This window comes from Parambassis ranga, chromosome 2 (assembly GCF_900634625.1).
Source record: "Parambassis ranga chromosome 2, fParRan2.1, whole genome shotgun sequence".
In the NCBI taxonomy this organism is placed as follows: Eukaryota; Metazoa; Chordata; class Actinopteri; family Ambassidae; genus Parambassis; species Parambassis ranga.
The window spans coordinates 39269954-39297731 of NC_041023.1; the positions used below are offsets into that span (position 1 = coordinate 39269954).

General features: G+C 42.8%; 1 protein-coding gene across 1 annotated transcript in view; it reads right to left on the reverse strand.

Annotated features, from left to right (window-relative positions):
• The window catches only part of LOC114428721 (interleukin-1 receptor accessory protein-like 1), a 136588-nt gene that overhangs the window by 80222 nt on the left and 28588 nt on the right, over positions 1-27778 (reverse strand). The window contains exon 3 of the mRNA XM_028397386.1: positions 1065-1344. Coding sequence (XP_028253187.1) covers positions 1065-1344 — 280 coding nt within the window. The remainder of the gene's footprint in view (positions 1-1064; positions 1345-27778) is intronic.

Here is a 27778-nt window from a genome sequence, read left to right on the forward strand (position 1 = left end):
CTTTTGAAATTTAAGATTCACATAATGACATTATATTGTGTGTCATGATGTGAGTGTACACCATTTAAAGCTTCAAGTGAACAGAAACCAAATATAGGCAATAAAAGTTCAGCGAAATGCCGGCAGACAAAAATCCTGTGCGATGGAAAAGTGCTCTGTACTCACAACTATTGTTATTTCTCTCCATGGTGGGCAAATAAGCGCTGCCCCTTAATTTGGTTCTGAATGGCGAGACTGGCGACAAAGCAGCAGCACTCGTCCAAATCAAATCTCATGGCTCTACTTTCTGTGTGATTACACAATAAACTCTGAGCTGACTGATTGTCTACCTCCAGAAAATGCTGCCAACGTCACTGAATAGAGAATTGTTGGATTGGTGCTGCCCGTTTTCTATTCATAGCGGGCACCACAGCAAAGGGGAGAGTGCTAATGGTGCTGAATAGTAATGGCCAAACTCTCTGGTGAAACAGAAGGAAACCCAGGCTGAATGCAACTGCTCAAAAGCATCTTATTTGTTCATTTGTGTCCATGTAAGAATCATTTGTGATTCTGTTTATCCCTCTGAATCCTGAAAGACTTTCAAAGTTTGCTGATGAAAAAAGGCAGCTCTGCCTTTTCTCTTTGACACCATTCATGTTAATGAAAATGCAGAGGAAGCCAGAAATTTTACCACATTATGGAACTCATAAATCAAACAATTGTCTACCTCCACCATCAGGCAAGCGAAAATGGAAGATAGCACGAGGCCCCTGCTTTTTCCCCTTCTATCTTTTCCTTTTCCTCAATCTTCGTACCACTCGCTCTTTCAGAAAGGACTCGTGCCGGCCAAAGAGTTATGGATTCACCAATTGCACCTAATGGCTTAGTGTCCCCGAGAGGAGAATAAAGACATAATTTAACATATAAAGTGAAGCAGAGGGGCCTCTGTGGACTCCAGACCTGTGCTCTTTTGGCCCATGATTGCAGATGTTCCACACATGTCAATATTTTGCAGATCAACATAGTGGATGTTTTCATAAATGCTATTACCATTGTAGCCTTGTCTCCAGGTGGTGCTGGCTTACCTTAAAACACAGGAATAATATCCCACATCATCCAGCTCTGCTGGCCGGAACCATATGGCGTCCTCCTCTTTGCTCATCCTCGTTCCGTCAAAACTGATGGGTTCTTCAAAGTCTCCGTGCCCTGCGCTTTTGTACCACATAAGGCTGAGTCCTGTGCTCTGTGCATGGGTGTAGTTGGCCCGGATATATCCATAGAATAAAGCGCACTTAATCCGTACAGGTTCCCCCAGGAGCACTTTGTATTTCAGGTAGTCCACCGACCAGTCTGTGCATCCTTCCACTGAAAGAGAAGGAAAAGAAGATTAAACAGGGATATTTTAGGGACAATGTGCATCATTAACAAGCATTCTGTGTTCATGAATATCCAACCAGGAAGCCAGCAGTCAGCACAAATCAGAACAAACGAAACATACTACATATACACGCCTTCATTACCTCAGTGTCCTACTATGTTAACATAGTATTCCAATCTCTATCCTACAAACATCACTGCATTTATATTTAAGTTAAATGTCACCAACTCATACATAAATTGATTTTTACCACCAATAAACTCCACATAAGCCACCGTCAACATCTGTATAAATGGCGGTGATGGCACTCAACTACATTTGACCTGAGAAAATTAGAAGCTGCTGCAAGGCTGCATTCATTTCCCTAAAGCTATCAGACTCTCCCGCGCTCTCAAATAAATGGAAAAAGTAACTTGTCTCATATTGTGGCGCTACACATGCAGAGGCTCAGCAATAGGGGTCTTACTGTTAAGACATCTAATAAAAGCTGGGCGACTGTCAGTCAAGAGAGTTATGAAGATTGAACCGAAGCAGGCATGCGGGTGATTTGGAGCCGTGTTTACGTGCAGGAAGGAAGTGAGTAACTATATGTATCAAGTAAGCAACACAGAAGAGGAGGGTAATCACCATGGTAACCTGTGCAGCCTTGCTCACCTGCTCTGAAAACAGCTTTACTTCAGGGGCTCGGATCAATGCATGAACACAGCACATGAAATATTAAGCAGTTCTTACAGAATCCCAACACAGACAAAGATGTATGATACATTTCCACTTTTTTCTTGCTGCTTTTGGCTAATTTGGTGCATTTCTGACATCAGAACAGAAAAAACACTGAACACATGCATTCATTTTAGTGTAAAAATGGCTTCTTTTCTTGCTTTTACAAGGAATTATTGAACCTTTTCCTTCTTCTCTGTTAAGACACAAAAACTTGTCTGATACCTGAGTAATAATAAGTCTTAATTTTCAGTCCTCCTTCCTATTCCTCTTCTCTCTCGCTTCACCTCACTGCACCGCTCTTCCTTTAAAAACAGCTGGTGAGCGCAGCTGTCTCAAACTCAACAGGCTTCACTAATTGAGCTCCTATAAATGTTTTATTTACGACAGAAGCGACTCACCCGCCAATCAGCGAGGTGCAGCAAAGGCTGGGGTGACTGTGGGGAGGGGAGGGTGTTACCAGATGAACTGATTAGGCATGCTGACTTATGTTATTGTGCTATGATCCTTATATATAAAAAAAACAGGAACAGAATTTGGTGTTGGAAATTTGGAAGAAAAATCTATGACTGAAAGGGCAAAAATCATCAATTTTCCCACAGAAATCTAGAGTTAACAAGCCACATCTTATTATTGGCTTTCCATTAAACATGTTCAATTATCCACCTATCTTTACATCTTATCGCCTCCCTTTCCTTTATTGACAAATGTAGTTCTAACTACTGGACTCAATGTGTCTCCTTTAACAGTGGAAGAGTGTACTTCAGCTCAGAAAAACCCCAAATGAGGAGAAAACACAGGTAAATTGGTCATGTTTGCCTCGAGCACTTTAGCAGTTTAATCTGCCCATGCTTGATTTGCTTGCTTGATAGGTGATTTGTTTCTGTTCATCAGTTAATTGGCAATCGCTTCAGCAACAATGTTTTGAGGTAATGGGAAAATAAGTTGAAGGCAACAAGGAAACAGGGAAAATTCAACACTTGTCATTACGTTTTTGCTTCCTGTCATTTGTTTAACAGATGTGGCGACCCATCCACGAATAAATTAACAAAAAAAAGCATTCAGATGCAACACTTCCACATGCACTTCTAAACCTTCTTTTGATTTCTACAATTAAACGTGTGTTCCCAGGAGCCAGATGATCACATACACAATGCAGAACAATACATTACAATAAAATGATTATACAAAAACAAACAACAAACAATAACCAGAAACTAAATTAAGCAAATGCTGGAGATGGTGAGTGTGTGCTTGTGTGCTGCCCAACAGCACAATCTTCTCCTAGTGATCAAGTCTAACAGTTGCCATGGCAACAAAGAACTTGCTAATTAGTTTGTGGATGATAATAACTCGATGATTGTTGTTGAAGATGGTTTTACTTCTAAATCATATGTGCTAATTAATAAGTAATTATGTATAATATAATATATAATATAAATATTTATATTATTCATTTCCATTGCAAAGGATATATGGAAAGGTTAAAAAAACTCTGATAATGTTTAACTACACATTAAATTTTCAGTTCAGACATCCCTTCAGGTAGGAGGAGCATCCAGAGCAAGGTCACCAGGCTCAGAAACAGCTGCTTTAGGTTAATGTTATAATTATCAGACAGTAGCTAACTGGTTAGCGAACTGATCCACCTTATTAAAACACAGCGTGACACCATCATCTCTATGCAGAGTCTGAACTCCCATCAGTCAAGCAGTACAGTCCAGCACAGTAAAGTATAAATGGAATACGAGTATAAAGTATGCACTATTATTTTTACTTAAGTAAAGTAAAAATACCTAAAACTGTACTTAAGTACAGTAAAGAATGTCCCATCCCAGAGTTTGGGAGAAGTAGCATGCATGCTAACTGCCAACAGCTCCCTATAGATGCGCATTTATATAGATTCCTCCAGTGACAGCTAGCCTTTGCAGCCCAGACAGACGAGTGCAGATACATTTACTTAGAAGTACTCTGAGTTTGGCTGCACATATTGGATTTGCTACCAAGAAGGGAAAAAAACCCACATTTAATGCTTCACTGCCAAACATCAGACAGACTGGTTCTGTCATTGCCTTTTCCATCAGCACAGCAAATAAACACTCAGACCCTTTTTTTATTTTACAGCAGAACATGTTCCCTCTAAGTGAAGAAAAATAATGCCTCACAGAATAGGAAAGAGGTGGCTAAACTGCTTCAAAGGAATTATTTTGATGTCGTCCCAGTAGCAGAAATTTGCTGTCACATTTGTGCGGTAAATGATGCCAAATAGTAAAAATGCACTTACAGTGAAACATTTTTCTACTAAATAATGAAACTACATACACAGTAATGACTAATTCTGACTGAAAACCTCCATCACTTGTTTTCAGCAGTAAAATTACTGACATGCTCACAATGATGCTTTTAAAGCATGCATTGGCATTTAATTACTACAAAGGGTCTGGATGTAAAACTAAACTAAAATGGCCTTGCTCTGTTTAACTTCTAACTTATCTCACCTATCCTCATATTGCTTATGCTATTGTTGCTTCAGACTTTTGACAGAGGGTTATCATTCATTTCAGTAAGTGAGGGCAGGGATTCTGCATAATCTGCTGGCATGAAACAAACATGGTACAAAGCCTAATTGAACTCGATTAACATTTCCCTGCTCACCAGATTTCCATTCGGCTGGATCACAATTGGAGAGGGAATTGGCCAATCTGCTGAGTGATAATAACAGCTCCGGCTGCTCTTCAGCGGCTGGGACCAGCGTAAGCTGCGTCTGCACCCATAAAGTCCCATGACCCATAAATAAAAAGCAGCAATTCCTCAGCGGCTCACTCTGAGCATGTCCAAGGTCCCAACCGTTCTGTTTGTCAGCTGAAAAAATGGTAACCGGTAACTGTCAGCTGTCATGTTTTTGCCAAATGATCCCAGAACAAATGCTTGCACGTCAGTCTGCATGGAAAGCAGGGTTTAATAGAGCCACATTCACTGACACCCCGAAATGGGGTCTCCTTGTCGTATTCTGACTTAACCACGCCATTAAACAAAGACAGGGCCATTTGTCAAGGCTGCCTTGCTTTTATGTTTGTCATGTTTGTCTCATTTGTCCAACTGTGTAAAAGACTGGAGCCTCATTTATAACAAGGTTCTTATCCTTGTAACCAAAACCACGCCGAGGCAGTGATTTATATGAAAGCAGTTCCAAGCCAAAGGTAATTGGCTGCGTAGATGCATGTTTTCATATGAAAATAGATTTGTAACGAGCTTCATCCAAGGTTTAAATGCAAATGCAGTGCAGTGCATTTTAAAATCAAGGTTAAGTCAAAGAGGCTTTATATATATATATATATATATATATATATATATATATATATATATATATATATTTCAAAATATAAATGCTTTCAAATATTTAAAGCATGAAGCTAATTTGACCCTTACACAATTAACAATCACTTTTAAAGTATTTTTTACACTATAACACAGGATTATTAGAAAATACAATCTCACATTGTGTCTTTGGCAGCACCTGTGGATAAAAGTAGTCATTGCAGGTGTTAGCACGGATTACTCTCCCTTGCAGTCTTTTATTTTTAAACTCTGTCACCATTTTCCCACCTCGTTTTGCAGGAGGCCCTTATTTCGATTGAAAAATAAATGTGTGAAAATGGTTGTCGACTAGATGGAGCACAGATGCAACTAAACATGCATGAAAAAAACAGCTACGATTCGGTTTAAAGGGCGCAGTAATAAAGCGAAACAAATGTGATGTCATTGTGTTCCTTCTGCATTTTACTGTCACAGAGAGAGAGCATGTGCTCCCTCTGGAGAAGAAGTGATCAGCTCATAAATTGGGTTACAGGTCTACTGAGGGGTAATCGTATGCAGATTGAGTCAGGTCACCACAGAGACTCCCACAAAGTGTCTGCTCTCTCATAAGCACTCAAGGAGATGGTTCACCACTATTTTTCTCCATAAAAGCCCCTGTGTAATTCAATCAGAAAAGCGTGCATACATAAGGTTGGCCTGATTGAATAAACACACAAGATTCTGTACACACATCTACGCATGCGTACAATCTATGAGGTGATGCGACATCAACCTTTACTTGCCCTCAAGAAGTGTACTGTCTTTGCTGGATCGGCTCCAGTACCCTAAAGGAACTTATCAACTTCACAGCCACTTTTGCCCAGGGGCAGGAGGCGTGTGGGAGAAAGATGTCTTGAAATCTTGACCTGCCATTTTCCACCTCGTGAAAATGCTGTCGCAGCAGAGTGGGTCTCAATTAAGAGGAAAATAGCTCTGATGTGTGGGAAAGGTAACCTCTCTGCTGCTGGCGTGCTGGGGGAGATTACCTGCATGATTGAAGTACCTCCAGCAGGTAGAAAAAGAGAATGAGTCATCAGCCAATAAAGCAATCAGCTATGGCCCTCTGCATGTGAGAGTGTCCGCACACTCACCATAGGATGTCTGGAACAATAAGCAAGACTGGGGTGTGAAAAAGAAGAAAAAGTGACCTAAAATTGTATGCAGGAAATTAAAGGCTGTGCACTGCTGGATGGTGTAACAATGACCTGCAAAAATAAGAAGTAGCAAATGCTGAAATGACCACACTTACGGGCCATATGGTGGCATAAAAGCGAAGCTACAACCACCTGGGTGTGGACAGGGACTATAAACACACCCAGAGGCGGTGCAGAAAGTTAGTAGTGTACATCGCCACTTTGCTGCAGATGACCTGAGCTAAGGGTAAAGGACACCAGCAGCACTGTGGAGGCCATCATGGACAAGGTCTTCCTCCTACTTGTGAGCCAAATCTACAGGAAGTCATTGTTGCCTGTGGCTGTCAAACTTTGTGTCTTTGTGTCTGCCTGGTCTGTGCACTTTAATTTCATTTTGTTCCTTGAAAAATTGCACAAGAAATGCAAAGATTCAAAGCAGATAAAAAGATTGATATTTTTGCAGGGTGACTCCAGCTGCCCAGCTTATTAAATGATTGCAGTGACATTTACCTCCCGTCCTCCTCCCTGCTCCTCACAAGCAGATAAAACAGTTCTATCGCTCCCTCCGCCTCGCCTGCACTTTACTCTCATGACACTTCATCTTCATTTGTCTCTCTCCTCCCAAACTCCCTCTCTTCTATGACAGCCACTGGGCGGTTATTTATATGCAAATACTCACATGTGATTGGGGAAGAAGAAGAAGAAAAAAACTGTTTTTCTTCCTATCGCAAAGTAAACATTGCCCGCAATCTTGCTTTCCACCGTTTTCTGTATCAGATTCAGCTCCCCTGATTGGACACGGCCTCCAGAGGGAGCAACGCCTGCTGTGTCCAATCATGGGTTAAGTGCTGATGGGGACAGAGAGGTGGCTGATGGGAAAGGGAACGTTGCCAGGGGTGGACCCTTGTGGTGAAGAGAATAAACGGGAAAATAAACACACATGCACATGCACAGGTGAGGGTAGTTTGGTAGAATTATTCAGGAGGCTGCTCCTCCCTGCTGTTCTGACGGACCAAACGTATCAAACTGTGTGATTACATCTCCACAGACTTGCATCCATGTGCTTTCTTCCCAGTTTTGTGCCTTTGCCAGAGGAACAGTTGACAAGAACCAGATGTAAAAGTGATCCTGTTATGGCTGGGGTTTCTCCTCTAGAGAAAGAGAGAGCACTACATAATCACAAAATCATCTGTCTGCTCCCCACGGTGTCACTAATCCTCTCATCTCACAAACAGGCACCGAGATGCACAATATAAACAACACTGACTCCTGAAAAAACACCTGCATTGCAGACATGACTGTGCACATAGGACAAAAGCGTGGATAAGACTTTTTTTCCCTCCAAACACTCTCACTCACCCACACAGGTACAAAATACACAGAGAGAACACACACACACACAAGGAATGGGCCACACAAGCGGCACTGCCTCCGCTGGCAGCCCTGTCAGCCTGTGATTCTGTGCTGTATCATGGCAGTGTGGGTGCACTAAGCCGGTGACTCAGACCCTCGCCGGTCCACTACAGACACCGACACACCATTTGGGCGTTGTGCTCCGGTGCCCCCTCGAAATGAGCGTTGGTGAAAATAGAGCGTGCCCAGATGGATAGAGAGCCTTGTCACATCAGCCTCTGTGCCAGCCGTCTGTGAAATGATAAGATGGCAAGAATATGTAACAAAGCAAGCAGCGGGTACTGTCCTGATGGGCGCTGGTGTCAGCTCTCATACGTCAATCTGACCTTATTTTTTGTCTCTCATTTTTTCCCACACTGTTAACTACCAGAGCATCATCTCTTCGTGCTCTCTCTCCTCTGCTGTCTCGCTGTTTCACCCTTCCTCTATCTCCAAGCTATTCAATTCGTGAACACAAGAGTGGGAGGGTGAAGAGAGGATGTGCCGGCAGTTCAAAGAGAAAGGAAGAATATTATGATTGAGAAATGATTCAAGCGCCAGGACAGCAGGGACAGTAAGGCCTCTAAAAGCCACACAAGTAAGGGCGTCCATGCTGTAAATCACTGGAGGAAATGTGCAATAATTCAGCAGCAGCAGACGGTGACTCAGTGCCTCAACAGATATGTCTTCAAGGTCGAGGATATTACATAAAAATCAGGAATATTGGGAGTACCTGAGAGGTTAGCTAAGGGAGTATGAACCATGCCTGCTGCACACTTTCACACACATAAAAACACACACACACAGAGTCAGATCCAGGAAAACCAAGTGGCCTGTAACAAGAGTAGAGCCAGAGCTTCCCATTAGAGGACATTACTGTCAAACACTGGAACAAAAACTACCTGCTGTACACTGATTACCACCCTACCTCCTGCTACAATTCAATTACAAACTGGATAATATGATGCACTGCACTCATTCCCAGCGACAGTGTTTCAGACAGTGACATGGGCAAGTGTTGACAGCTGGCGGAGACGTTTCCTGAAAATGCCGATGCTCCCCCCCCCCCCCCCCCGCTCCACATTACTGCAGCAGAGGTGGTATTTTTGAATTTTGGAGGAGGGTGTGTAGCAACACATCCATCATGAGGATGCTACAATGCTAACAAATGGTATGCTTTTGTTACCATTAAAAGTTGGAGGCAGATCAGGTTTAACATTACTCATCAGGATCATTGATCTCCGACAGGACTGAAACTCAAATGTGTCACATAAAAGCTGTTATACTTTATCATTATTTGACTAAATCAAAGGCCTCCCTGTGATTCGAACACCCAGTTGCAACAGAAACTGTTGGAGGAGATTCTTCCGATGCTATGACTCCAATTATAGTGCAGACTGTGGAAGAAAGGAGGTCGGCAAATCACACATTAACTTATTCATACTGTAAATCTTGAAAGGCAAGTGAGTCATTTATTGTAGCAGTCAAGCTGCAAGCCTTCAGATTTTGAATTATTAAAAGCTGCTCTAAAATGTCTCCAGAATGACCGTCCCAAAGCCAGCACTGCAGAACAGAATAGCTTTTTAATTCTACTGCTTTCTCCTTGTAATTAATAAATAATAAAAATAATAAAATTCTAAATGAATAACATTAAAACACTGCAAACAGGGAGTACTTGTATTTAGGTCAGAAACACTTTCAACTATGAAAGTAATTAAATAAGAGATGAAGACGAGCCCAATCTGGTCATTTGCAGCTACTTTTTTTAGCTATATAACCACACACACAAACACAGCTATATGCTCCACACATAACAAACACAGCTCAAAAAAACTGCAATTCCCTTATCCCTCAGCCAGCCGCATGATAACAAGCACTTCGTTTTCCTGATTCAAAATAAGCCATCCTGTTCTGCTCCAATTAGAAGCTCCGTGTAAGAATTCCATTACCATGTGCAGCACCCCCATCTTCTCCCTCCACATGCACCCACAATTTAGGAGGAGTCAGGGGGGGGGGGGGGCTGAGCAGCTGCGCATGCTGAGGTGCATAACAGTTTAAAAAATGTATTCATGTAGAGTGTCAGCAAATTAGAACCTTAATGCAAATTGAATTTACAATAAATCCACCTTGAGCTGCAGAAGAAGAGGGAAGAAGAGGAAGCAGAGGAGGAAGAAAAAGCCAAGAAAATGAAAATGGAGATCCTGGCACTATGAGCCACATTTGCATATACACAATTAATTAAAGCGGGCTTCACTGCTTTAGATGGATGACCGTCTGAGGGGGAAACGGGGAGCTACTGGAAAAGTGCTAAAAAAAGGTTAAAGAGAAGGTGATTCTTATTCCAAGGGAGGGATTCATCCACAACTCCCTGACTCGACAATATGTGTATACATACTGTACAGGATTATATGTACACAATGCTCACTCAGTTAGCTTGACAACAGCAAAACAAAATACTCAGCCCCCCCAGTAAGAGTCACGGTGGGCTTGTTAGTGAAATGCGCAGGTTCGGGTGAAGTAACAATGGGTAATCCAATATAAACAAATTATCCACAGAGGTGGTTGAGTACACTAAATTAATGCAATTGTTCCTCAGCTGATCAGACTGGCTCTCTCATTTAGTTAAGTGCTCCCACTGTAGTGGCTGAATCTGGGCACGCATGGTGGGGGTGCTGAAGTTGACTCCCCCTCCAAAACACACAAGAACAAAAAAAGAGACTTTATTATACATTCCTTCAAATGTGCACAGCTCCAGGTGAAGGCTGGTGGAGCCGGAAAAAGCAAATATCAAAATCAGAGAAGCAGTTTGAGCAACTCTGCTAAAAAGTAATTATAAAGCGGACCAACGGAAAAACAGAAAAACCTTTGTGTTGCAAAAAGGCCAATTAAAAAATCATCATAGCTTTCTAAGGTTTTATAATTTTTTGGGGGAGAGGTGCAGGAATTTCCGTTCATAAGAACCTATAGGCCTTGAAATATTACAAGCCACTGATAATGATGTGCATGTTTGGCGTTGAAATCTGAATAGCAGTAAGTTGCATCAGCACTGCTCTGACCTTCCTGAACATGAAGCACTTTGTAACAAGGAAAACATCCAATGTTCAGCTGCACAACTTCCTCTTCAACTGATAACGCCAGAAAAGGCTACAGGTCAGAGTAAAACAACTGCGACTACAGTATATCTGCGCAGCAGCTGCACTGGATAAAAAGCAGTGGCTTTGATATTGATCAAATGCTAAGGCCGACTCGCTAGTATATCAATCACACCAAAACCAGCTCTGCTGTGCAGCCATCAATAGTCAAGTATGCCTACCTGGATTGTAGCCGCAACACATTTTGGTCCTTTTTGATATGACTGGGTCCTTTTTTTAATCTGCTCCTGTCTCATTTATCCTCTCTTAGTGTTCCCTCTGCAGGTAATCAAGGGAAATCAAGGAGGCAGCGCCCTTGGTTGAAGAAGAAAAACATCAGAAAGGCTTTAAGGTAAAAACCTAATTCCTCCTGTGAGTCAGAGTGGATAAAAATGGCAGCTATTGTTAGATTTTGTTCATTTTGTGGAGCCGTATTCACAACAATAACTCAGCAAATAAACACTTTATTTCTCATCTGCAGAGAAAATTATTATAATTTTTTTAGGGCAACTGTTTCCATTATGAACCACTTTGTTCAGCTTCAGTGTCCCTCAGTGAGACTCTCGGCTGCTCTTTAGTGTCTACGCCTGACCTCTGACCTCACTGGAGTGAAGTATCAGCATATGAAATGAAAGTAAATATCAAAGTTTGCCATTTGACAACATGCCCGTGTCTCCTGTCAGTCCTCCTCTCCTTTCCATCACTCTCCATCTCTACCATCTTGCCCAGCTGCACATTATCTAATAAAGCAGAAATGCCATAAAAATAACCTTAAAAACCTTTCAGCCTGCCAAATTCTGACACCGGCCCAATTGAGATGCCATCATAAATTCTGAAGTCTGTGATTCTTTTATAGACAGTATGGGAAGAGGTGAGCTAAATGGATGAGAGCGATAGATGCCAGTAATGTATGAGAGGGTGGGGGGAGAGGAAGAGACAGACGAAAACCGACTCGAAGACAGGCTGAGAACCCGTCTCCTAACTGTGCGCATATTAATGCAGCACTGCGGAAATCCAGCAGCCAAGGTCACCAGAGATTACCAGGACCATGACTAAACAGCTCGGCCGACGATTACCGAGGGCATCCTCCTCCTCCTCCTCTTCCTTCCCTTCACCCTCACCCTGTGTCCGTCAAGAGTCCACGCTCACTCCGACGTGGGATCTCTAATAAAACAACAAGTTGCCTCTTCCTCAGTGATCCGCGAGAGTAGGAGGCAGGCTGCATACATGAATCTTGATCAGGGTGCACATAATATTGGGGGTTGTGATGATGTAACAAGACAGAGTTTCTTGCCTCCCCCACTCCTGCACTCCTCTTCCCAGCAGAGTGGGTGGGGATGACAGAAAGGGAGGCGGAGGCTGCGAGGGTCGGTGTGGACTGATTACTTTAGTCACCAATCACAGAGCAGCCTCTGGCCACCCTTAACCCCCCACTACATTAAACTAACTGTGTCAGTAATGAGCTGTTTTAGGCTGACGGGTTAGAATAAGATACACTGATGTCATAAAGCATAGAAGGGAAGGACTGAGGATACAGTTACAGATGTACCTGGACGCACCTTCACTCGCTCACAAAAATGATTTGAGCGGTGCTGTAAAACACACTCACACACACACACTGGGAGTCTGTTTAGACATCCTGGGCTCACGACTCCTTCTCGATTAACAGCTAAAATTTCCTGCTGAGTTGGAATATATGGCTCCTCGCTGAGCAACTACGACACAATCGATGCTACACTTTGATGATCTTCTAATGAAGGCAGTAAACATGCAGATTAGAGACTGTCAGTAGCCTTTTCTTAATGCCTCCTCCTCCTCCTCCTACTTTACTGTTCCCTATTTAGAAAAAGACTAGATCCTAAGATAAATGGCAGAATGTGTCAAAGTAGGGAAAACTTTGACTTATTTAACTAGTTGATATTATGCATGAAAGCTGTGGCTATCCATAGCACGTAGCTTAAAATAAAGCGCATATTATGAGAACCTTACATCACATCTTATAGTACATGTGCTGCTGAAGCAATGTGTTGTTGTTCTGTAGGAGAGGTCCCCAGTGACAAGGGAAGTATTTAATCAGAGTTGGCCACATATGAGGTGGTGAGGTGCCGGAGCACAGTTGACCTTTGTGTTTCTGCTTCCACACTGCAGGGAATTAATTTATTACTTCTGCAGGTGCTTAAATAGAAAATGTTGCTACAGTAACATCCCTGGTCTGCCCTCTGCGACCCGGCGGCCACATCTTCAGGTCAAAAGGCCAGCTTCTCACGGGACCAGTTTGTAGTGAGTAAGATGACAGCTTAATTCAATTTACATTAAGCAACAAACCATTTTTCTCAAATGTTTCCCACTAGCGTACGATAACTGCCATGAGGTCCTGCAGTACATTTCAATTTAATTTCTTATCCTATGAACCTTGTAAACAGCTTCTCAGATCAACACATTGACAAGTGGAGCCGACGGTAATGACTTCTCCCTTTTTTATTGGAATTAATCTGTCTGGCAGAATGTCAGAGAAGATAATTAACTGGTGCTTTCATCTTCACTTTAACTGGCATGTTCATTAACGGATTCGCCGTATCCGGTAAGAAAAGAAACCTAATGTTTCTGTTAATGAAAATAAACAAATAAATTACTTGGACCAGAGGCGATCAAGTCGAGGCAAGGCTTTTGGCAGGGTGACAGGTATCAAGGCACACGAGCCAGCTTCATTAGCTGCAATGGGGCAATCATGTGAGGATCATGCGAATGTAATGATTATGATAATGTCAGCTGGCGAATAATAAAATAAACAGCTTCCAAATGGTATGCTGTCAGATAGTTTGATATGGAATGATACAATTATTTTGGCCACTGCGCCTTAGAAAGCTGAAATTCCATTTCCAATGTATGCAATGAATATTTGTTCTGGTAGATTTACAACCCAAAGTAAGACTTTCATGGACTGAAATCCACCTGAAAAAACCTCCGGATGACTTATCTACCCCTTAGTTCTTGCCCAAAACTCAATAGTGGGTAATGGAGCCCAGCTGTCAAAGATACTTGATCTTTCTGTCAAGAAAGCCGATACATTTAAAGAGGGGAGAACAGATTTCCCCCATTTATTTTATGAGTGGCTTCTACATCTCTGTTCATACAGGCAGAATGGTAACTGAAATATACAAAAATAATAAAGAGAGGCAGATAAAAAGCAGAAGCAGAAGGCTGGATGAGACTTGAGTTTGCAGTAAATGCCACTAGGCCCTACTTTCAGCCGCGGAATAATACAGATTAGGTTATGTATAGGAATGGAGGACACCCAGTGGAGCTTTTCAGACAGCGATAAACTGAAGAACAAAAGAAAGCTGCAGATGTGAATGAGTTATTTATGCTATTTCCAGTCAATTCATTATGGATCACACACACTATGGTTCCCATGTGTACAATCACAACTACATGAAACACCGTGTTTGCATGTTACCTCGTTTAAACTGCCAGAGAGCTCGGTGCAAACAGAGAAAAAAAAAGTTTGTGTACAGCTTGGTAGGTTTCCCTGTCACACTTTTACATAGATTTTCATACAAAGGCACTCTGGGATACTGGCTTATCGCCTCCCGTCTCATCCCCCTCCTCCTCCTCTCTCCCTTTCCTTCAATCCCACTCTTCTTTTGACTCCCCTTGCGTCCCTCCCTCCTCTCCTTGCTATAGCTGTACACAGTATTTGCATATCAGTCGCAGAGGAGCTGTTTCTCTGGTGGCAGTGGTTGTCGCCCTAGAGTATTCTTGTCTGGCATCACAACACAACTCTGAGATCAGAGAGCCGAGCACTGTGCCTCTTAATGGGAAGATCTCCCCCCACAGGCTCCTCTACCGCATGCATTCTCCTCTGCTTTCATTTAATCCTCTCTCCTCGCCTGCTCCTCTTATTTTTCCCTCCTCTCCTCTTTTCCCTCTTCCTTCTTCCGATCTCCCCTTCTGCAATCCTCTCTCTCACTCTTACCCTCCTCTTCTCCAGCCCTCTGCATCTCTCTGAATACTCTCTTAACTTTTATCCCCCCCACCACCCTTCTCTTTTTCTTTTCTGCACTCTTCCTCTCGTGTGCTTGTTTTGAACACACCAGAACCAGGACATGGGTCTCTAGGGGTGCCGAGGCTTCTTATATAACATAATAAAAAATTCACACTTTGCATGTTCTTATTATGGAGAGAAGAAGAAGAAAGAGGGAGGAGAGAGTGGTGGGCATGGGGGGCGCAGTGGAGGTACGGCTTGCAACCAGAAAAAAATAAAAATAAGGAAGGGGTGGAGGCCAAAAGAATACAGTACAAATCAGCCTTCAGTGCCATTTTGGCAGCTGGGATGTTGAATCAAAAACAAGCTAGCCAGCTGAGACACTAATACAGTACAGGAGAGATACGCAACTCTTTTTCATATCCACCACTACATCTACATAATGTGCACTGTGTTGCACAGAACAAACTCATTTCTTCCAGATATTACTTCTCAGATGGAAGTTTCCTCATGAGAAAACAATACAATTACCATTAAATTGATGCCTGTCATGCCACGGCCCTGTTTCCACATTATCAATCACCAAAGCGCAGGAAAGGATACTGCTGCCTAACGGTGCACCGTTTACAATATTCCCCGTCATCAACAGATATGAAAGGCATTCCAAAACAAATATCATAACAAAGTCGTGCCTCCCATTCCTGAGCCGACTCATTTTTTTTCTGCTAGCCACAACAAGTTGAAGCGAAATTGCACCAACAATTGAGTCATTGGTCATTTTCCTTTTCTGTGCATGCAAGCAATGTAGGTGATTTAAAAGCCATAAAAGCCTGTTTACCACTGCTATTCACAGATCATCTGCAGAGCATGAATTATTAATCCACCAGAGTGTCTCTTTCTCTCTTCCGCCTCTTCCTTTCTCGCTGTTTAAAAAAACATTCTTCCATAATGCCATGCTGAGGCATTAGTCATTACTCAACTATCTGCACGGCACTGTGGTTTGAGATGTACAGTGTTTGATGCTAATGAGCATGTCCAAGGTCAAGTCAAATAAGACGGAAGCAGAAACATGGACACACAAGACACGAGTCTCACACCATCTTTTGTCAATCTAAGCAGTCTCCTGGGTTCAGTTAAAGCTCCAAATGTGGCCTAGCATGGTTGTTTCTCAGCAATGGAGCCCTTATGTCTGCAGTGTTAATGAGGAATTATCAGAAATTAATTAAGATTAATAAAGGTCCCAAGGTGAAGGACTTGCTTATTACAGTGCCATGTAAATCTTCTATAATCCGCTAGCACGAGAGCCAGCCAAACACTGCGAAACTCGCACAAAACGCACAGCAAGTATGCATTGTTCACTCCTAACCACATATACACAACAAGTACAGGCAGCTGATGCATCCTCCCCTCACTGAACAGTGAGACATGAAAGGAGAGGCGGCTTTGGGACGATGGGACAAGCCCCTGTCTTCTGCTAATGAACAGGTGAGGAAAACAGTGCCGGAGCCGGATTACACAGTGTCACGCAGCGCCACAAATCCCGCATTAGTGATCCATCCTGTGCCGTGTGCTGATTTGTTGACTAATGGACAAATGCCAATGACATATTTTCCAGTTGCCTTCCTGCCTGCATCATTTTCTGCTGGCCAAAAATAAAAAAGGTCACAGCATTAACAGCTAGACTAGCAACGCCCTCGTGCTGTCCTCTTTAACTACACAAATGCATGCTGGGCTTCGTGTCAGGGGCTTTCCTTATGAGGTGGGTTCATCATTACTTAAAGGTAACCAAACCTGCTGTGTTGCCAACAATGGGCAACAGCTCAAGGTTAATCGGTGCATGAGGAAAAGAGGCCCTGCGCTGCTCTTGTTTCATCCTCCAACTGGTGGCGCATTATGTGGTAGACACCAGTGGAGAGATGTGACAGTTTACATCAAACATCTCTGTCTCACCCATCATGCATCTCTGGGGTACGGGCCAAGTCCCGTTGAGATCTGGATGCCCGACATGGAGCCGACAGCCGCTCAGGCTCCAATCACACAACAGAGTCATCCCTCGCAGATGCGGGAACACACTGACACAGCAGTATTCTACATAATAAATAGGAAATGAAAGCATGGATCGCTGGCTGCCTGGTTCCTGAGAAGTTCAGCATGAAAGTCATCTGCTTCTGGCTTTTTGAAGGATTCTATTCGTTGCAGGAAGACGTGCAGTGTAAGAGGACACAGGAGGAAGATGTGTTAAATGATCCATCATTGTGTGAGTTTCTGTTTTTTGTCTGACCTTCATGTGAGGCTAAATGTCCCACATAACTATGCAATGATATCGAACAAACAGGAAGTTGCATCGCACTGCAGCATTACTACTGAATTGTGCAGATTTTCCACATACTAACCCGCTGCTCCGACACCCCAAAGCCAATAAGGCTTTCATTATGAAGGGGAAGCATTCTGTGAGACTGGGGAATACCAGAGCGAGGCATGTTAAGCCTGTTTCTAAAATGGCTGAAAGAAATGTTTTTTTTTTCCTCCTGCAGTTCTGTTTTAGGAAGCGATCTAGTGTTTGAAAATTTGCATTTCTATGCAGGAGAGACTCATTAATTTGAAATGATTGTGGAAACTGTGCCATTTGTTCCAGTCTTGTGACTTTTAATGCACCAGAGACACAGGGTTGTTGCACGGGGGAATGATAATCAGAAAGCACGCTGTAATTCTCTGGTTCTAACCACAAATTCAAGCTGCAGCTCCAGCAGATGTATACACACACACGCACGCACACACAGAAATGTATGTTAGGATTATCACTGGTCGTTAATACAATACAAATTTGGTGGCTCCTCTTCTGGCACTGTGTCTAATGATTTATATGCAAGGTCTGATATTTTAATAAGCAGAAAAAACATCAAATGTATACATGTGCCCGAATCAAGCGGCCCTAATGATGCCTAAGCCCTGCTGCAGACTGTCACCTGCAGGTTTTCTGTCTGGCTGGAAGCAGGGTCTGATTTTCTCACACTAAATGACATAAGAGTCCTTTTTTTGTGGGAAAAACTCTTGGGCAAAGCTGAGCAGCACAGTGTACCACTCTGCACAATGGACTCATTATTTCCATTGTATACAGTGAAGTCACAAAGTTGTCTGGCACTGACACATTTACCATTATAACAGCACTGCACTGTAACTTTTAGTTGTAGTTTGTGGGTGTCTTCATCCCAACGGGACGGTTAGAAGATACAAAAAGTAATGGGGTAAGTTAACCTTACCTTAAACCCTGCCTATGTGTACATGGGACTTTTTAAAGTGTAGTTTTGGTGCTATCTCCTTTATTTGATTGTGCTATCCGAGATGTCCTCACCTCCATCCTCCTTGTGGACTTTTGTCTTCTGTTGTACATCAGCTCCACAGCAGCACACACAAACACAAATAGCCACGTAGCACACATACAGATTCGCACGCTGCATAGCCTTAAACTGCAGAGCTTTGAATTTCAGGGAACAGTAACCATTTAATCTTAGGTGCCATCAAAGCAAAGGAATAGGAGAGGCCACACAGCAACTGTATCCAACCAATTTACACACAATCCTACCTGGGCTGCAAATAGCTCAGTGAAGCACATTTTGCTGCTTAACTACACAAAATAGAATATTCAACATATTAGTTTTTGATATAGGTGGCAAGTTATCAAATTACCACAGCAGCCTCACTGTATTTTAAGTCGCTTAATATTATACAGCAAAGCAAATTGAATAATGTGTCCATTTATATTGAACTCAAGGGAAGCAAAAGCAATTTATTCACACTGCATAATGGCATCTCTCTTTGAATACAATAGACAGGCAGAGATGCAAGAAACCATCCCAGACTTGTATACCAGGCCGGAGGGTAGGAAACCACAGAAACATGCAAGAGGAAAAGGAAAGGATCATAGTTTCTGTATCTTTATTTATAGTTCAGGAAAAGCACAACTAGCAAAATTAAGAGTAAAAACACCAACTTTCTCCAGTGAAGCTTAAAGAATAAATCACCAGACTTTCATTCTAACTCAATACAGAATAAGCAGCAGGATTTCAGCACTTATGCTGGCCCTGATCCATAATTTAACTAAGAGCTGATTCAGAGCACAAGTTAAGAACTCTGTGTAAACTTTTATTACAAGAGGACGTTTGCTCCCTTATTTCAAAAAACGCTGAACAAACTTTTGCTCAGTCATTAAAATTCAGTCTTGTGGAGTAAACAAAACCGGGCCCAGCCCTTAAATAGCTCTTCACTTGCCAGCCAAGTCAAAGGATAAAAAAAAAAAAAAAAGTGATAACGTCACCGTCAAAAATGTAAACCCAAACTGTACACACTAAGGTGGCAACCAGACATTTGCAGCATCTTGAGATAAAGGTGCTGATTCAATACACCTCCAGCATTGTTTTCTGCCAACTCTGCAGGTGTGTGAAAGATTTTTTTTTTCTGAGCCATTTTAAATGAATCAGTGTCATGCATGGCCGGCGCCATCAAGACTCGATGAATACTTTTGCACATGAAAAGCGAAGGTGGGGAAGAGGTGGCGGTGAATCCATTAGCCTTGCTATGTCTCACTGACTCCATTGTTTTAGTCTGTTTCCTGGCAGCAAAGGATTCACCACTGCGACGCAGAGAAGAGTGGAGGCGATGAAAAGCATGAGCCCGGACCACACACTGATTTGAATGGAGCAGCAGCGAGGAAAAGAGTGCTTGTTGTGACTGTGTGGGTGGGTAAGTGTGTGTGTTGAGAGGGTTTTGGGGTGGTATGTACTGTAAATTGTAATTCACCATTGATACTAAGGTCAGTGTGATCCAGGAGCAGACAAAAAACCTGCAAACTAAACAACCACCAACACCGTTTCCTCTAAACAAAAGGGAAATCCCAGTAGGCGAAGGTGGCCATGATGACCATGGTGAAAACCTGCAGATCAGACAAATACTTCAATTTTTGCCATTCACGCCTTGTCAGAAAATGAATCAATCATCAGCTCCACCTCCAGTCATTTCTTCACTCACCTCTCTGATCCATGCAAAATAACACTACCCACTCACAGGTGCGGACAGGCCTCTGTGATCCACAGCAGCCAAACAAATACATGTCTTAACACCAACCCCACATTTACATGCCACCCTCCGACTGTGATTGTGGTCATTAACAGCTTTGTTCTAGCACCCACTGTGCCGGGCTTTAAGGGGTGCTCTTGACATTTATATTCAGCTGAAGCACTGATTGCAAATAATGGCAACCAGAGCCACATGCAGACGAGAGATGGACAAAGTTAATCACTGCAATGTAGGATAGAATGCGTTAGACGACGTTCAGGACTTCAAAATGTCAGAGTTATCAGAAAGAAAGAGGGTGGTTGATAAATATCAGATACACTTTTCAAAGAGATAATGAGTAAAATTTAAATTAATAGACTTTCACAAAAGACTGACACTTGTAACGATTCATGTGGTTATGAAGTCAGAAACAGACAAGACAAAAGCCGATCTACATTAAAGTAAATTAATTCCTCTGACGGTGTTGTGTTCATTTGATTCTCCGGCGCTGTGCTTGCCAATCTATTCAGCCATTTGCTGTGGACAGATGTGACAAAATGAAGGCCTGATGAGAGTGAGCAGGCGCCGGGTACAACTTGTGGAGCGAGGGAAAGGTCAGGCAAAGTGATGAACCCTTCAGGTCAGGCAGCATCAAAGTGGGCATTGATCACTTTGACTGTATGGATCTGTCTAATCAAGCCGGTGTCTTTGCTTAATACACCTCTTTGTCTACACAACATTGCAGAGGCCTATAAAAAAAGCAAAGGGAGGTTAGACCCACAGGCTACTCTGTGATGCTGTGTGCACAGACAGGCAGGCCATTGTCCAGCCTTAAATGAGGCCTGCAATCCGACACACTAGGTTTTACTGCTGGAGACTGCAGCTACAGGATGGGTGTCGCAGTCCTAAATGAGTCCAAGTGCCCAAATGGGAAAACTGTGGATCCTAAATGAGGCATTACTAAAAGAATTTGGATTCCTCCCACTGCACACAGAGAGGCTGGAAAATAATATTTTATTTAGGGTTTAATTGCGGCTTCTGGCCCTGAGTGCCCCATCAGACAAACTATAATGGAATCTAATATGATGGAAATGGTTACTGTCTTCACTCGGCTTCTCTGCGTGATCCTGGAGCATATGGCACCACAAAGATTTGTCCTTTTCTCTAGCACGAGACCAAGTGGAGCTGTAACAAGGCAGATGTATTGTTAAATCTGTTGCATTAGGACAGACTCGTCTAAGTGTATTTGCTCTTAACACATAGATGTTGTAGACTTAAAGGCCATTCGTCTGGATTAATCATAATTTTCCAAGTGATTATGTGTCATGAAATAAGGAGGAGAGAGGCGCTTTTTGCCATTTTATTGAATTTTCAAAATGCAATTGACCATTTGTACCTGCATTTATGTGCATTGGTAATTGCTACGTCTGGTACGGCAAGCCTGCGGTGAAGTCTGTGCTAGAAATAAATGACCAAAATTTCTCCAGCACCAAGAAAAACCATGTGACTCCTCTGCTCATTACTGCAAGTCTGACTGGGAAGCCCTCAAGTTTCACTCACAGCAGGATTTGTCATGGTGCTTGGTGTCCACTTGCTTCACTTTCAGCTGTGAGGAATTCATCACAAGGGTTCGCTTTTGACTTCAGCCTTTGTTAGCATAAAAAGAGTTTAGATAAAAGAATAAAAGGCCAAGTGCACCCAGCATCCTAAAGGCCTGGTCAGAAGCTCCACAACAAAAAAAAGACCCAGAACTGATCAAAAGGTCAGCACTACAAAAGCAACATGAAAAGAGTGTTGTTTCGACATCCCTCTTTTTAAAGTCAGTCTCATCCATTTTATTCAGAAAGGAGAAGATAACAATGCTGAGGGACCAGACCGCCCGAGAAGTGATTGTCAGGAGGAAGAAGGCATGCGGCAAATGACATGACACACTTCCAAAGGCATGCTGGTGCAGACAACAAATCCACCCACATCTTTATCTGGGATCAAAGGAAAGATTTATGATTCTCTGCATTTGCAGTCAACTCTCCTTTCCCCTATCTCCCAGCCTCCTCGCGCATTATCTCTCCGAGTTAGGCCCATCAGAATGAATTTGCCTGCCCACATTTTTGACCCTCCACCGTTGCTGGGATGAAATTTCCCCAGAGTGACACTTTCATCAGGCCACTTACTGTCTTGACCTTCTGCAACTTGTGCCCTTTCTGGAGCATAAACACATCTAATAGCCTCGGTGTCTGCAGGCTATCCGTCTCACTGCCCGCTCTGGACTGACAGACAGCAGGCCAGAATGACGGCGGTGGCGGCTGAGACAGTGACGGGTTTAGTAGTATGGTGGAAGGAACAGCTGTGTGCAGCATATGGAGCTAGCTGACGTGGTTGTTTTGTCCGATGCTGCCTGACCACAGTGATGGATGCTTCACCCTGACTGAGCTGATGTCAGACGGCTCCATCACACTGTCCATGTTTACAATGGCATGCAAAATTAAGCATCATATTGTTTTTCTAGGACTCACAGTCCCTTAAAAAAATACACCAACAACTTTGTGTCAGGCTTGTGTAGTAAACATATCAGCTAAAAGATGACATCTGCAAGCTGTTTTCTTCAGCTAACATGCATATTTTCCAAGAAAAGTGGACATGGTAGTAGTTTTTTTGCCACATTAATCATCAATGGAGATATTCCATGAGCCCCTTGATCATGCCAACCCCTAATTACACATTTTGGCCTAACACCATTCCCAAATTTCTTTATTCTGGCCGGCCATCATGTTTCTGAGCTGCTCTATAAACATTACTTCAATCCAACAACCCTGCCTTTCAGATGAGGCACCCTCAACCTCCTCCATTAACACCGTGATCTTCAGAATCTGAGACCACGTCCAGCAGAGTGGGATGACGTGTAATGACGATGTGCTGCACTATTTTTTGTGTCTTGCTAACACTACATTATCATTATACGAATATTATTTGGACTGTGCTAAAGAAACAATGATTACAGTTCTTTAAAGGCACTTCAGCACAACATCTCCTGGGCTACAAACCACATTATCGCTGCTGTTTGAAGGCTGACCTTTTCTTTATGGACAGAACAGCGAGCAACGCATTAGCATGGCTAACAAACTCCTTGGCTGTAAGAAAATGAGACTGACGCTGCACTGTCATTACCTGAAGTTTATTTAAGCAGGCAGGCTGACTAACAACACGGCTTCACTCACAGTGACAGCAGAGTCTGTAGGACTGTGCCAACCTTCAGAAGTCGGCGTTGGTGAAATTGGGGTTAAAAGCCCCGCTCAGGAGCAGTTTGGAGGTATGACTGTCTGAGGTATGAAGGAAATATGCAGTGTGGGTTTCTTTCAGTTCTCGCCGTGCAGAATTTGCCTCCTGCTTTGGGGATTTGAGAAAGCCACTCTTTTAACCACAAATACACTTCCTTTTTCCATTAGGCTATCACTGCCCTAAAACTTCATATTGGTTTTCTAGCGGACTGGAACCAATCTGCACAGCAGGAAGCCTTCCCCAAAGCCACTGGCAGACTATCTCTGTCTCACAAACAGCTCAACAACCTTTTATTTGTGCCTCCATTCCTATACTGCTGTTGCATGTTTACGTGAGAGAGAAATGCATGGTGTAGGCTGGAAATAGAGCCATAACATGCTTTCGCAGGGATTATATGCCAAATCACGTACATGTAGAAACACAAAAATTCATTTACAGTTACACCATGACAGCATCAACCATCTCGTAACCCTTTCACTGCATAATTTAGTGTTCCTTTTGGTCTGTGCTTGTGCTCCTACCTCTGGGTTACAAAGCATTTTAAACATCCAAACCGGATTCTAACCTGAGCCGTCTTTGTTCCAGAGGACACCTGGCCCCAATTTTTACAGGGTTATCGCCTGAAGATGGAGTAAACCTGGGGTTAATTGTTGCCTGTGTGAACCCCAGGTGAGAGTTCGAATTGATGACTGAAGCATTCTTTAACTAAACCTGTTAAATTAATTTTGTCATTGTGCTTGTGAGAGATGTCTCATACACACAGGATGCTAGTATAAAACTGATCAAATGAAAGCCGCACAATGACGCCTGATACGGTAGTTAAAATTAGCCTTTTGTGCGGTTCTTGCCGGCTGTGTTGATGCAATGATTCCCCAGCTGAGCGACACTGCACAAATCTCCAGTACAGAAGGAAGTGTGAGTTAGTTTAAATCAGCACTGCAGACTGTCAGTGTGCCGTGGAGCTGCAAGGATGAACCCGTGAATGGAAAGTGCAGAGGAGGAGGGAGCTGAAACCTGATGTGTGCGTTTCAAAATAAACATTTGACAGATTGAAGTTTGAGTTATTCAAACATTTTTCTCAGAAGCAGAGCTGGGAGAGATGATCTGACTGCTTCAGCTTGTATTTGGCTGCAGAAAGTTAACATGAATGTAAAATGAAAGACAGAAAGTCAAGCTGACAAATGACAATTCTGGGATTCTTTGGGTTTGAGGGTGTCTAGAGAAAATGCAATAAGAAGTGTAAAGCATATGCTTGCATATGTTTGAAGGCCTTATGGTTACCATGGTAACAAATTGCCTCCAATGTCTGCACAGAAAACAAAAATTTAATTAGGCCTGTTAGTCTAACTCACTTCGCTCTATTTGCAACGGACTCCGAGGTGAAAGAAAGGGGCTAAACAGACTAAATTCTGTGGGTTAGCTGTGGTTTAAAGCTGGTGTGAAGTGGCCTATGGAGACCTAAGTGCAGAAGCTTAGTGGAATCACATCAGAGCCTGGAAGGGTAAGTGAGACTGTCAGTGGGGTGACTGCGCATGTTCAGCTTGTGTGCAGGGGGATGCATCAGTGTAACTCAGAATGCGTTAAGTCTGTGACTGTCACTGCAAAGTAAATGTGTGACTGTCATTTGGACAGCTGAGACCCGCCGCGTCCTGATGTTTGCACAGCCGCCCACTCCAATATGTCTACAGAGCCACGAGAAAGCTGCTCAAAGCAAAGATAGAAATATTCAAGGGAAACGCTTTCCACAGGCAATGAGCCCTGTCTGTGTGATGGCACAGAAAGACACACACTTACACACATCTACAAATGTGTGTTTTAAGAAGAAATTGCACAAAACAGCTGGAAACAAGCATTGCTTTTTTACAAAAGTTGGATTTTAAACCTAAGTGCAAAGTGATGCTAAACATATATTAGAAATAAACTTCCTGCAAATTTCTACTACCTCGTAACATGGTTGTCATTATAGTTAATAAGTATGATGGTTTAAAATTATAGTTAAGTAGTTTACTTCTAATAAACGGATAATTAGCTGCAGTTGCTATGGTAACATTATTTCAAATGAATACAGCAATGCTATGTGTAGTACCTTTTTTTTTACGATCCCTTTGCGAAGGATTACTGTTCCGAGTGGCAAATTTTACACGCAATACACTAACACAACCACAAGAGGGTGCTAAACTGTGTGATCACAGTCTGCCTGTAGCAGTGGTCTTAAGAGATGAGATGATTAATAACAGAGCATAAAGTAAATTGTTTACTGTTTAATTCAGTCCACAGTGGCCTTGGAAGATCATTCTAGAAATATTGCCATTACCACTGAGGCCAGCTGAGCACACTTGGGGGGGGGGTTGCTGAAGTAGGAATGAATATTGAATCAAAAGATGTCGACACAGTGCAGCAACGACAAACATACAGTGCAGCTCTGCATCGAGCACATAACCACACCTGGTCTCTCACGTCGAAGCTGCAGAAACAGGGAACAGATGAGGGATGCAGTCAGATGGAAATAGCATGAGTATGAAGGGGTCACTGATGAGGCCAGATGGCACAAACTACACAAGAAGCATGTGTGGGGACAGGAAACACACACAAAGACATACTAGACGGCAGAGGGTGATGCCTGGCTGTGATTGGTTGAGGAGGGAACAAACGTGCATCCTGTCCCTGGGATCTGCGTGGATTTGGTGACATTAGACTCCATGACAGCAGCAGCAGCAGATGAGAGAGCAGGGGGTGCTGAGATGTCACAGCCCCTGCGCCCACATACACAGCTCTTTGTGTCTCTTTGTCATTGAGACAACAAGGTTGGAGTTTTAAATGTACGACTCTAGAAAGGGTTTTAGAGATGCTGTTTTTCTTTCATTCCTCTGTTTACTTTACTGGCAGCTGTCATATTTGCCAGGAGATAGTGCCCTCTTTGATTCCACATTCACTGGCTTTCCTTTATGGGAAAATGTCAAATATTATCTTTGACTGTGCGTGGGGAGTATTGGAGTTATGCGTGCAGTGAATCACACCCATGCACAATGATATCCTTACATCATTTAGGACACCCAAGTGTTCTGTTTGTTGACCTGCATTTACAACAAGCTTTGTGTCCTTACTTCTAAATTATGACAGATCTTTGTCATCACAGCTGAACATTGTTGTGTAATATTTTCTTGATTTGCACTGGGACATCTGCACCTAAAGATTGAGCTTGAATCTCTTGTGTTCAGCTGTGTGTTGTGTTTAATGCGTGGGTGGACAAAGAAAGCAGTGCTGATGGAAGAAGTGGAGGAGGAGGAGGAGGAGAGTTTTTGTCGGCTAAAGAAAACATATAAGGGATGGCTACATTCTCCGTTGGTAAAGGAATGCATATCTTTTGCCACTTCTAGTATAAATGACGACTGGATGTTGGTGCAGCCGTAGCACTTCATTGCTGAGCTGAAAATGTTTGTGCTGTCAGCTACTATTGTAGTTCCACTGGACATAATGTCATGTTGCCTCTTTGGGCACTTATCTACCTGAAGAAGAACACAAAGCAACAAAAAAAAGGCCCAGAGATGCTCTGCACACCAGCAGCTGCGTCTTAACAGAACAAAGTGGATCATTTGTCACCTACACCAAATTAAATTCCCTTCATCAAAACTTGTTTGGACCCAGAATAGCTCTACTTTTTCTTTTGCAGTCAATTCCGATTGCAACGTGAGTCTTCTGACTATTCATTACTGCACAACTTATGGCCAAAAAACTCACAAAGCATTATTAATAATCTTGAGGAGGAGGGTAATTTATTTTCTCTGGCATGCAAAGATAATTAGGCAGGCGGGTGGACTTGTTGCTGCCTCACATGTCTTGGCATGATTCCCAACACTGTCACAATGCAAACCACCTTCTGTTCACTGATCTGCATTTTGCACTATGACGATGATGATGATCAAGGACATTTGTGCACACTTGATGATGTGCTTTTGAAATGTATAGTTTCAAACAGTGCCTCTCTGCACCTCTGTGCTTAGCTTCCATTTAATTCCACATAAACAAACCTTCCGTTTTGTTTCGGGCTGCTCACAGAACAATAAATCCTGTCCACGCCACAATCCACTCAGACTGAAAGCAGGCTCAGAACGAACTTGTCGACCTAATCATGTAAATATCAGACATGATACCATATGGGATGGTGCTAAAAGTTAGCATCTGAAAATGTTTACAATGTTTTTGCCCTGATGTCAGCCTGAGCAATTCTTATGAGAAAACATGGCTAATTTTTATCTCAATAAAGACAGTGAGTGGGCGAGTAAGCACAGAGCAGCACAGTTCAATATGATCTGATTATAGTGTCTGCTAAGAAAACTCTGCCAACATACCCCTCACAACAACGCTAAGCTTTCTGTTG